Source organism: Mytilus californianus, unplaced genomic scaffold, assembly GCF_021869535.1.
Source record: "Mytilus californianus isolate M0D057914Y unplaced genomic scaffold, xbMytCali1.0.p SCAF_13, whole genome shotgun sequence".
NCBI classification, from domain to species: Eukaryota; Metazoa; Mollusca; class Bivalvia; order Mytilida; family Mytilidae; genus Mytilus; species Mytilus californianus.
The window spans coordinates 14294038-14307444 of record NW_026262615.1 but is presented as its reverse complement, the minus strand read 5'-3'; the positions used below and the strand labels follow the sequence as shown (position 1 = coordinate 14307444).

The following is a 13407-nucleotide window of genomic DNA, read 5'->3' as shown; positions in this document are numbered from 1 at the left end:
CATTTAATGTTATACAATGGACAAGTGACCATGTTTGTAGCTTCGAGTAACATTTCATGGTAGTCATTGACACATTTGTTGAATAAGACCCACTAAATCGTGTCTGTAAATTTTTAGAAAATATGACTTCGGTTTCACCATTCAAATCCAATATTTAGCCAAATCCTTGTGACAAAATCAAATTAAAGAAATCATGATAAGAAAAAGGAGCCATGGACTTTTTGTATCGACTAGAATATTGTCAAGACTTCGACAAGAAGTCAAGAATTATGATTAATGAATTGAAAAATTGATAACTCGAAAATTGAAAGCATATCTGGTGACACTTATTTTCAATTTCTAAATGTATGTTAAGATATCCTTAATTGAAATTCTATTGAGTAATTGTGTATATCGAATTGATTTATTAAAAATTACCATTAAGCATTTTTGGTTCGTTAATTGTTTGTTCTCACCAACCCTCTATCACGAAAATATCGATAGGAAATACAAAGTCACGAAAATCGTATCTAATGACCATTACCCCAATAAGGAAGTGTATTCTTGAACATTGTTCCTTTATTTATATAGTTTGTTTGATTATTTCCAAAATTAATATATGTGATCCTGATCAAGGATGATTATACATCTTTTAACCGTAACAGAACTTAAAAATATTGTTATTGTCGTTTATGTTCCATTTCACATCCGTATCTCAAATAGGATGGCAAAGTCAGCGCAAAACAAGGGAATATATTTGGACAGACTTCTTCTTAGACACAATCTTTCGTTTATCACAGAGTGAATTACATTGACATCATTGTAATTCATGCTTTCAAACTGCTAATCATATGTTTGAACGCTTTATCTGCGATAAACTGAAAATTTAACTGTTTACAATTGCAACTTTATCTCGCGTTCAATGGATGGTGCTTTTATTTATATTCTACATTTTGTTCGTTAATTCATTGTATCTCTATTTGTATTTTCAGGTTTTAACCATTTGTTAGATTGGTTCTTGATTAAATTATCAGCATAAGATAGTCCTTTTTTGATTTAGCCCAAACGTCGGGCAATTACAAAGTGCGAAAAGAAAGTCGCTACATAAAATTGAAATTTACCAGTGGTAGTAATGATTTTGTAATAAACATGATAACTTATAGGCTAACCTGAGGGTATGAAGTAAATCTAGCTGTGTCTATAGCATTCATCATTTAAAGTTCAAATGGCTAGATGTTATAAACAGAGTCAATTTTCAGACGTGGTGTTTATGAACAATGCATGCAAGCTTTTCAATTTATTTTATTTTAGAAAAAATAAAATATGTCTCATGTAACATGTATAATGCGAACAGAAAAAAAACCATGTAAGCTAATTAATTGAAAAAAGAGTCCTAATTAATCAACAAATATGATTGTTTTAAGCACATCTACATCTTCACGATGTCAAGTTAAGAAAATGTTCGTAGATAAAAAAAAAATAATTTATCTGGCTCATTAAATTTTGGTACACTATTAAACGAATTTTATTATTTTATCTAGCATGTTTATAAATTATCATAAATACACAATATCAAATAAAATTAGTAGATTTGGCTAACTAAGTCCCTTTAGTTGAATAAAGTAACATTCATTTTAAGTGGAAATTTGTGTTAACGTTGGTAAAAATCCAATTATAAATTTTTGCTAGCCCCTATTTGTGTTTAATGTAAGATAGCTCTGGTTAATGTTCTCAACATTTTATCATTATGGTGAGATAATATAATTCGGTTTTCATATATAGTCTTTTTACAAATTTCTGATGTTTCCAATCATAATTTCTCACTAAAGCATTTCTCATAAGTTTCAAGTTTCTTGAATAAAATTGTGGTTATGGTGTTCTTTTTTTGTTTTTGTTTTTGTGTTTACGTGTATGTGTATCTTGTGTGTGTTTGTTTTAGGGGTTTTTTCACAGCATACGTGTAATTGTCTTTAGAGAATCAAGTAATGCAAATAAATGAAGACAATTTTCTGCTTTGAATTCTGACATGATAATTACACAATATTAAAATAATAAATATTTTTACAAGTAGAACGATCAATGCTGGTGTATGTTAGATGAAGCGGACAACAACTTAAAACATTGTATTCTTGACAGCAGCATGACTACAGGTGTCAAATGAAACGTATATTATTTACCTGAATAATTTACCTCAAATTATAAGCAGACAGAATACTATTTATATAGTGTATTATCATAATGCGGCTTTAAAATTAAAATATTCCAGGAAAAGTTTCAGGCAAATGCACTATCTGTACTCTCACAGTAATTTGCCTCATCAAACTCAGTAACTTAAAATGTAACTAAATAATATTTAAAGAATTATAAAAGGTGTTTTTATATTGGTTAATAATAATTGTAAACGTTTCAAAACAAATGGATACAATTATAGATATAGTTACTCTTGCATACGAATCACGCATCAAAAGAATAAATTAACACAACATTCGTGCTCCAGTTTTAATGCAGATTCTAAATTATCAATATAACCAACAGTTGTTAAATGATAGGATATTGACTGCTAACGAATGCTAACCCACAGTAAAGTATATTTGTTCGAAATTTTTTAAACCTTCTCAGAAAAATGAACGAACTACTTCACTTTCATAGCTCGTAACTAACGTGTTTACACATTAATATAATATAATCGTTAAACATTATTTGCCTCTAACAGTTTAAGACACAATACAGATCGTATGCTTGCATCAATCTACCAAAATAAAGATTAAATAAAATCCTGCACATTTTGACATTGTTTATTTTTTTTTTTTTTCGTGTCGGTTTTTCAATATTAACACAACTTCCTGTTTAAATTCGACTAAATACCCTAATTCCGATATCGTCAGATAAATACGCTCCATTATCTGAACTGTCTGAACAATAAATCATTAAGTAAAGTTGATATCATGAGACTCTTTAATATAACATTCAGAATTTTGCCACAATTATAAGCAATACATTCTTAAATAGCCATATATAGTTATATCTTTAGAACTGCAGATTGGAAGTGTTTTGTGTACATATGGTAAATTGAATTATATATGTAGTACTCGGAGGTGCGATGGGGACGCTGAAGTGCGATGGTCACGCTGAAGTGCAATGGTCTTCACGAAGCGCGATGGTCTGTTCGCTTATGTGCGATGGTCTATATATGTCATCTGTTACAGTTTCATACTAAATGAGAGATCGTTATCTTTAAATTTACTGCATGTGAAAATTATTCTGCGTAAACAGTTCATCTTTACTTTCTACCTTTCATCTGAGATAACTATATGTCTTAAAGTAATCTCAGCTCCCAGCTCTCATGAGTTTCACGTTTACCGTAATATCATAATAGGTAGAGTCTGTCTGCGGGCCCATTTATAGTTAGAGAATTCCAAGCCCCATCGTACGTTAACAAACAAAACTATAGATATAGATAAGGATCTGCTACAGAAGCTAATTTTCCCCTCTCTTACTAATTATTCCCAGTTTCCGGTTGTAATAAAAATTTATTTATTTGTATTCATGTTAGAAATGAAAAAAACATTCCATTTTTTTCAGTCGCTGTAAAAACCACCGACGGTGATAATTTTTTTAAGCCCTGATTATATTGCATTTTTCACAACTTTCACATTTTCAGTCACTGAACATGAAAAAAATTGAACATATAGTCTACGTAATCCATCGCACATCAGCGTAACCACAATCTCACTTCGGCGTAGCTATCAACAAGATAGCGTCACAATGCCACCATCGTACTTCAGCGCAATTCAGCATCAAACCATTGCACATCAGCGAGAACATCGCGGTTCGGAGTACCATCGCGGTTCAAGAGTCCTACATATAGGTATGGGTTATATAAGCGATACAGCATAATTCAAGATACCTGCGTTGATTTCCACAGTATGCTTCCTTATTTCATTTTGCTGTTCGATTATTTTGTCCTCCAAGTGTCCTCTGGACCGAATCACCGTTTGACAAACTCTATGTTCACACTCTTTAAGAAATTGCAAAGATAACAAGCTACAGACATTTATAACATATACAGATCGATATTTAACAGTTATTGTACTACTTTCTATTGATAAACAAATAATTAGTGTAATTCATAAATAAACAAATTAGCTATCTTGTACACTGATGTTGCTCCCTTACACACAAACATACACACGTCCATATCAATCATGGGAGCCAATTGTGCTCTTCGTCATAGCGACTGCATCATGTGCATACGGGAGTTTCTAGGGAAGATTAAAAAATGTTGAAGGCCTCTATCTCATCGCGCTTTCAATAGGGAATACGACCCATAAAGTTCAGTCTGCTTCATATCCTAATTAAGATTAACAATTGACAAGGAGTGTCAGTTGAGAACAAAAATAACGACAAAAGGTATGAGTTCAGCTTCCCAATGTGAATTTTTCTTTTCAATGTCAAAATCCCTGCAATGCCAGAACATGCAGTTTATTCCTTCCAAATAATGCTATATTTTAAAGGTTGCGTTTCTTATTATGTTTGCCTTGTTACACGGAAACATTAAGCTCAGGGTTCCAGGCTGTAAATTTGAACTCTCCACCTTTTTACATTTGTTCCAATTGCCAAAGCCACTTTCCCGTCCTGTGTTCCTCACAAATACATCACTGAATGGGACTACTCGAGTTTGTACTTTCTTGAGCAACACAGCAGATGCCACATGTGAAGCAGGATCAACTTACCCTTACGGAAAACCTGCGTTCAGCTTTTGTGGGGTTCGTGTTGCTCAGTCATTAGTTTTTTTATGTTTTTCTTTGAAGACTGTTGTTTGTGTTTTTGTTGGGGTTTTTTGCACTGGCCTAGCCAATTTACTTTCGACTAATGAATTTGAATATCCCTTAGGGGTCGTCTATCTCTCTAGAGATCTTTTATTTCATATTTTCAATGTTCACTTTACGGATATCGAAATTGAAATATATACATGATCCTTTACAACAACATCATCTAGACCATATATGATATCTTTCGGTTTTTAACCATTGAGTCTTGTCTCGTCAACATATAACCCACAACTCCTTTCATGAAGGCGTCATTTGAAGTCAAAGTCATACGTATGTAATCTCCCTATTGATATGTTACTCTACTTTGTAATCATACTCAAGAAATACCTGTCAGCTTTGAATCAATTGCACGGCGTTGGTCTTCGCTGTGAAGCCTTGTATTGCTACTCTCTTGTGTCACTGTAGTGTTTATTTCCTCTATGCATCTTGTCGTCAGTCCTTGGTTATTTTCTATAAACATACTATTTTGTTAAATTCAAACTCACTTTAATAGGCAACATAAGTTTACCGGTGTTCAAAAGTGGAAATTTCGGGAACGTTGTGTCATTGCTTAAGAAACATGCACAGATTGAATAGGCCAAAAACCCACCACAACAAATCCAAAGAATATTTTGTTTGCTGCTGTTATTATTCATTCAAGTAAATTTTAGTATGCAGTATTACTGAAAAATTATTACACCAGGGGTATCGATATCACAAACTAGTCAAAACATTTACTAAATTGTAACATCGGTACAAGGACATCATTCGTAAATATAAACTAACATGCAGACATCTTATACGATCAGGTATTTCACATCCAATTTTTTATGGTAATATTCTTTACAAAGCACAAAAATATCGGCATTCACCTCAAAAGTTAACCAAACCTTTAAACAGACTTATTCGGAAGGGATATAGTTACGATACTGTTGTCAGGTCATTAAGGATTGTATATTTTGGTATTGTTATTGATTCACTCATAGGGTCTTTGCATCAGAAATAAACACATTTATTCTAAAACCAGTTGTTGGCATGACAAGGGTTATGTTCTTCTCATATGTGTTATGATTGTATGATACTAAAACCCTAACGGGAGTGATTGTACTTGATTTTCATTTTTGGTCCTCATTAATTGAGGTCTGGAGCTGGCATGTCAGTAATTGCTAGTAGTCCTTTGTTCATTTGTCTATCATTGTCATTTTGCTTAGTTTCTTTTGTTACCTATTCCGAAATCGGACTCGGACTTCTTTCAAACTGGATTTTACTGTGCGTAATGCTATGTGTTTCTTTATTCTACATTGGCTAGAAATAAAGGGGGGGTTGAGATCTCACAAACATGTTTAACCCCGCCGCATTTTTGCGCCTGTCCCAAGTCAGGAGCCTCTGGCCTTTGTTAATCTTGTATGTTTTTTTTTTAATTTTAGTTCATTTATATGTTTTGGAGTTTAGTGTGACGTCCATTTTCACTGAACTAGTACACAATTTTATTTAGGGGCCAGCTGAGAACCACCTCCGGGTTCGGGATTTTCTCGCTGCGTTGAAGACTCATTGGTAGCCTTCGGCTGTTACCTGCTCTTTGGTCGGGTTGTTGTCTCTTTGACATATTCCCCATTTCCATTTTTTTAATTTTAGTTCATATCAGAACGGTCATGGTTTTGAATTTTGAATATGGTGATGTTATTCATAATGTTGTTGTGTCACAACATATGTGAAAAATTAATGTGTGTATCCGTAAAAATTTATATGAAAGACTTCAACTTAAATATCAAAACCCTTAATGCAATATCTTGCTTGTACAAAACTTTCCTCATTCAAAGAAAATCATCTAAGGTTTGGAATGCTAGTCCTAAAAAATCGTATATGAAGGCAAAGTTATGATGTTGATACCTTTGAAACGGAAAGTTCACTATTAGAAGAAAAGTTAAACTATTATTAAGTCATAAGATATTCATCAACATATCAACATATCCTTATTCATATCGTCTAAATGTAAGACAAGATATGTTGTAGCCCTAACTGTATATTGGTTATCTTTAATTTCAAGTTTTTTTTTATAGCAGCAGTCAACGTTTTATTATTGAATTATTCATTGTATGGAAATCATCTTTAAAGAGGAAAACTTATCAAAAGTATATGATATCGCCAGCTATTTTATATTTTATAGTTCCAGTATAAAATATGCCTCATAAGAAAAATGAAACAAGTAGGAAAGCCTAAGAACAGTTGGTTACCATGTGAATGCCAGTTTTTTGTTGATCAACATGTCCTCGAATTGTAACATAAGGGCCGTAACTACCGATAATGCCCAAAACAAATGATAAGAGGGAAACAAAGAAAATGGAAAAAGATAGGCATGCAGGCCTTGCGGGGTAGAAAACATCCTGGCATTTTCATATTATTCAACAATTAAGTAATGCATACTACGAATATTAATTAATGTTGACGTGCAGCTTCTGTACTTTTATTTCAACAACGTTATTCATCGAACTCTCTGTCTGATTACTATCGCCAATATTTCACATTTAAATACTCGATTTCCAGAAGAACTGAAGGTAAGTTTATATGGCAATTACCTCGTATCATATCTAGTAAACAAGATAAATCCGGAAACTATTCATGATATGAAAACAGAGTACATGAATGATTTACAATATCCATATGATCTGGTACAAGAAATCGACAGATAGATGGCTAAGTGTACCAGATGGAATTTAGAGATTGTTAAGACGCTTACAGAATCAACTACATATGCTGATCGGGACCTGTACCCAAATATTCATGCCATTTTGAAGCTGTTATTGACATTGCCGGTCGGTTCTTGCTCATGTGAGAGATCTTTTCTGCCCTTCGGCGTTTAAAAATATGGTGTAGATCAACAATGACCGAGGACAGATTATGTGGATTAGCCATGCTTCACGTCCATCGTACGGACAATGTCGGGCAAGTAAACGCAAAAACTGTTCTCAAACTATTGAATCTTAGTTGCACAAGAAAAGTCGAACTAGCGTTCACAGACAATGACTAGCTTTCATTCTTTGGTCTTTATTAAAATGTTATTAAAATGTGTGTTATTTTTATTGCACGTTAACCACACACACTTGTCCCGCTTTTTCTACTTTTAAATATGTACCCTACTGTAAATAAAATTCTAGGTAAGTATCTATCAGCCGGCTCTGGTTGCCTAGGGCATTTCTTCATACAGTACATATGAAACAAAAACGATAAAAATGATACCTAAATGGATGTTACAAGATATATTTCGAACCCTAATATTACAATTTTTTGGCAGGGGGTTTTGCCACCCTGGAAATTTAAGCATGACCATCAAAATGTATTAGATAAACTACCTAAGATCAATCTTCCCTAACGTAGTTGAAACATTAGTTTTTAGTACAATAACAAATCCAATGAACTGCATACCGGGGATGATATCTTCGTGTATTGACAAACTAACGAAGGTGTAAAAACGTGTTCTAACAATGTTTATGTTTATGTTTCTCATAAGAGATATCTAATTTTCCGACGTGAATAAACTGAAATTGTTTGCTAATTACCAAAACAATTCATATAGGACTCAGATCGACGTCAGGTCTCTAATCGGTGTCCATTTCTCAAATCAACTTTCAAATCTGATGCCATAATAAAATAAGATTTCAAATCGACGGACAACTCAAAACTCCTCGAATCGACGCCTTTAAAGTTTGTTCACTTATCGACGTCCTTTTCACAGACTTGTCACATTGACTTCACAAGTATATATTATTAAACTTTGAATATTTGAAATACAAAGGCTTTTCTACCTCAGGAGTAGATTACCTTATTTTTGGTCCTCAATGCTTTTTAACTTCGTACTTATTTGGCCTTTTCAACTTCTTTTGATACGAGCGTCACTGATGAGTCTTTAGTAAACGAAACGCGCGTCTGGCGCAATAATAAGATTTTAATCCTGTTATCTGTGGTGAGTTTATTTAATAAAAACAACTGTCGCATTCCTGATTTAATACAAGTACTTTCCGAATGCAAATGATGTACACCATTGTTCCAGGGAAAAAAAGGGTAGTGCGCTCGCTAACATGTTTAACCCGCCACATTCTGTATGTGACTGTCCCAAGTCAGGAGCCTGTAATTCAGTGGTCGCCGTTTGTTGATGTGTTACATATTTTTTTTCGTTCAGTATTTGGTACAAAAATTATGCTGTTAGTGTTCTCGTTTGAATGTTTTTACATTTGTAATTTCGGTGCCTTTTTTAGCTGACTATGTGGAATGGGCCTTGCTCATTGTTGAAGGCCATACAGTGACCTATAGTTGTTAAGTTCCGTGTCATTTTGGTCTCTTGTGAAGAGTTGTCTCATGGACAATCATAATACATTTTTTTTCATATTACAGCCGATTTCAATGAGTGTGTAGCTAAAGGTAATATCTTTGGTTAGCTTGCTTGCTAGCTGAACCGTGAAGTCATTGTTAGGTAAGGTATACTACCCTCCTTTCTAAGTAGCCTAGTCCTGCAGACAGATAGATTGGTTATCTGTCGGACTAGTCTAATCTTAAAGGAGGGTAGTTTACCTAACCTAACAATGACTTCACGGTTCAGCTAGCAAGCAAGCTAACCAAAGATATTACCTTTGCCTACACACTCATTGAAATCGGCTGTAACAAATAGAAGATCTTAAATCTTGCCGCTCAAAATAATAATATGTTTCAACAATTGACCGTATATCTTTATTTTGTCCATTGATTGAGACTGTATATTGTTCCTAGATGTCTTTCGGTTATCATTGTCTGTTGCGTTTTGTCTCATGGTTATATATCAACAAGTCATTAATTAATATACATAAAAGAGGAATAAGACAACGTAGACCAGTGAAAAACGTTTTTCACCCAAAAAAATTAACATACATGAACATGTGATAAGATATCGGTGTTTTCTTATTGGCATTTGCTGATGTTTGTCCTTTTATTTTTATTTACTGGATTGTTTGGGATGGGATGCTGCCTTCTTTGTAATCCCTTCTCATACTCATATGCGTCAAATAAATCGTTGGGATTTGTTATGTATTAAGATATATGAATTTAATTTTTTTTATACAGCTTTACACAAAGACAAAACGATACAGTTAAATAAAATAAACAAAGACTAAATTCAGAATAAATGATTAAATGATATTGGACATCGATGAGTTGAGACTACGTCGTTTTTGATAATACATGACATGACATTTTACGTCGGTTTGAGAACATGATGTCATATTGGGCGTCGATTTGAGGGACAGATGTCGATTTGAGGGACAGATGTCGATTAGAGACTAGACGTCGATCTGGGTTTAACATAGATTGTTTGTGGCATGTCATTGCATTGATAACGATGGCAAACTTGAAATAAATTGAAAAGGGACTTTAGAAATTAAACGTCGCGTTTCTGTTTTAATCTTCATCGGGAACTGTCAAAGCCGAATATTTGGAAAGCCAAGTATGTAAAAGAGTCGAAACAGGCGCGCGTTTTGTCTACAATAGACTCAACAGTGACGCTCGAATCCAAAAAGAGAAAAAAAAGTAAAACAAAGTATGAAGTTGTAGAGCATTGAGGACCCCAAATTCCAAAAAGGTTCAATCTGAAATTCAAAAGTTTAAAACCCCGTGACTACTATGTAGCAATACAAGCAAATACATGTACATCCACTGTACCATTTGTATACCTTGTTAAAGACCACAGAACCGGTTACGTCCTATGATGTACGTCAATATTACTTTGGATAAATATTTATCAAATTGTAGATCTAGGTTTTACATCAAAGTATGAGAAGCAGACGCCTATATTTTATTTACAGAACTCAAAGATCATGGTAACTTTTACTTTGCAATAATCTCAAAAATTGTGACTTCGATAAAAATAACACAACTTTCCAAATTCGAAATTCGACTATTCCCACTCCTTCAAATGCATTCAGATAAAAAGCAAAGTAAAGTAACTATATAAGTTTGTTATACATTTGATATTTCAGATATTTCAGATAACTGGAAATGATTTTCACTTGATGTGAAAGTAATTTTTTGCGTGGGGTACCAATTTTTGTGGTTTTCGTCGATGGCTTTATCCACGAATTTAAGTGTCAAACGGAATAAAAGAACTGTTGTCCAAATCAGGCCATGGAAAGATCCCAATTACCGTAGGTTTGGCTACATATATCAGCAAACGCACTATGAACTAAAGATGCAACTTCAGACATGATTCTGTCCACTTATTTTAAAAAATAGTATGACTTTCAACCCTTTTAATTCTCACGAAAATTGGAATTGACTGATAAAAGTCAGACTTCCGATGATGATATGCGATGATGAAATGTTCATATTATATCCTCATAATTTTCTTACGAAAAATCAAAAAAAAATCATTAAGGGCTTTCTATTTTTTATTTCATTCAACAGGTCTACAATTGAAACTATTAAAACTACATTTGTAGGTTTTTAATGTAACTGTTTTCTTTAAGTGATATGTGTATGGCCCAATTGACTCCTTTTGAACAGCTGACAAACAATATCAGGTTAATTAGTGGCATCACTTCAGATTACACGTGTGCAACAATTAAAATGTTTAATTTGCAATTTCCGTCAATCGAGAACATTTGTAAGAATAACTGAATCGGGTCATTTCAGAAAACAATTATCTCATTAAAAATTTGATGAATGTTGCCAGGAATAAAAGACGAACAAGTTGGTGAAAATGAACACCTTATTTTGCAATGTCCAAAAAAATATTATTAAACAATATATGACTATTTTTCGTTTCAGATGGCTTCAAATTCTTCACCAAATTTTGTTTTCTTTCACAAAACTAAAATGCACGAATTTGAGAACACACTAACTTGGAACTTTTGCTCAAACCACGAAAATTGATACCCACGAATAAAAGTACTTTCACAGTATTCATTTTTTTTTATGGAAACGTTCTTCAATTACGTATTTTTTTATTAATTTGTACTTAGGTCAAATTAGTTGAGATATAACGCACCTAAGATTCTGAAATAAATGGTATTCATAATGTTTTCTGAATTGAGGGAGATTAAAGGGGACTAAACAATGGAAGACAAACATGCCAAACACATATGTTTTCGATGTGAAATTTCAACCAATTATTGTCCATCAAAAAGGCTCGAGACTTCAGTTCAAGTAGTTTGTTTTAAGGGGAGTACAAATTTTTTTTGTGTATGCATAAGAAAATTTTTAAAAGAAGTTTGTACCTATTCTATATATCAGTTCACTAACGATATGTTCAATCAACTTTACTTTTTTATTCAATGATTCAATGATAAACTGGTGTCACTTTTAGTATGAGATACCAACAGGATCGTCTTTATAGAACTAGTCTCACTGCATTCGTAGTTCAAGATTTTAAAAACATGTGATATCAAGTGTTTGCCGGGTTTTCATTTATTTATGTTAAGAAAAAAAAAACGATATGTTTTCTCTATATGAGAGAATTAAAAGAAACTTACTTAGTACACATAACAAAATTTTATTTGATTTTCAGAGTTAACAACACATTAAATTTTTGTATCGTTTTCAATTGAGGATGTAGTAGAATTGTCAGCATGAGAGGATCGCTGTATCATTACTTGTATCCTCATTTGACAAATTCCCACAATAATGTGCTTTACAGTTGGGGTATGCATCGTAGGAGACAATAACCAAATATCGCACCGTTTTTAGTTCATGTGATCACTTAAGTGTTTGTTTTGGTATTTTTTCTGTAATTTGTGTAATGAGGAAACATGTGAAATTACATACTACAGTATTAAACACAAATTATAAAAAATTAAGTTACATTTGAAAATTAAAAGCTGCTTCTATTTTTTTATATTTTTTTTGTTTTGTTTGTTTTTATAGTGATGAAGATTATAACACAAAGTTGACTGTTGTGCCCCTATTTTGACATGTTTACCTATTATGTCTGTTTGTTTTGTTCACACATCGTTGTCAATATAATGGAACTTTATGCGACTGTCATTCAAGTGAGAGGTTTCGCTAGCTATAAAACCGGGTTCAATTCCCCATTTTCTACATAAGAAAATGCCTGTGTCATGTCAGGAAAATGGCAGTTGTTATCCATCCGTTTGATGTGTTTGAGCTTTTGATTTTGCCATTTGTTAAGGGACTTTCCGTTTTGAATTCCTTTGAGTTCGGTATTTTTGGGATTTTACTTTTCTCTAACAATTGCCACTTCTGATCTATTTTTAATTTTTGTTCAGGGGTTAAGAAACATACAGATATTAATCCAATATTTTAAATATTCTATCCCACTATATTTTGTGGGCAATATGTTCTTACATGTACATTTGTACAAATAACAACAAAATATTATTAACTATTTTTTTGTTGACAAATCCGCAGACACCTAAAATGACTTCTTTTGCGCTACAGTTAAGTTTCTTTTGATAAACATTTCAATAAAAATGAATTACATAAAATCCTATGAACAATCATAAACTGAAAATTTTGTAAACACTCTTTTCTGGTTATAATAAAAGGCATGGAGTAAATAGTCAATCTCCAATCTGAATAATTATTTAAATCTATTTCCCATTTATTACGGGAAGATAAAGTTAATGCTTTATTATCT

General features: G+C 32.8%; 1 protein-coding gene across 3 annotated transcripts in view; it reads right to left on the bottom strand.

Annotated features, from left to right (window-relative positions):
• Window positions 1–13407, bottom strand: part of LOC127723222 (uncharacterized) — a 94760-nt gene that overhangs the window by 74459 nt on the left and 6894 nt on the right. For all 3 annotated transcript variants that reach the window (XM_052229783.1, XM_052229782.1, XM_052229784.1), the window contains exons 4-5: window positions 5139–5261; window positions 3887–3997 (exon numbers count right to left, since the gene is read on the bottom strand). In XM_052229783.1, the coding sequence (XP_052085743.1) occupies window positions 3887–3997; window positions 5139–5261 (234 nt within the window). The remainder of the gene's footprint in view (window positions 1–3886; window positions 3998–5138; window positions 5262–13407) is intronic.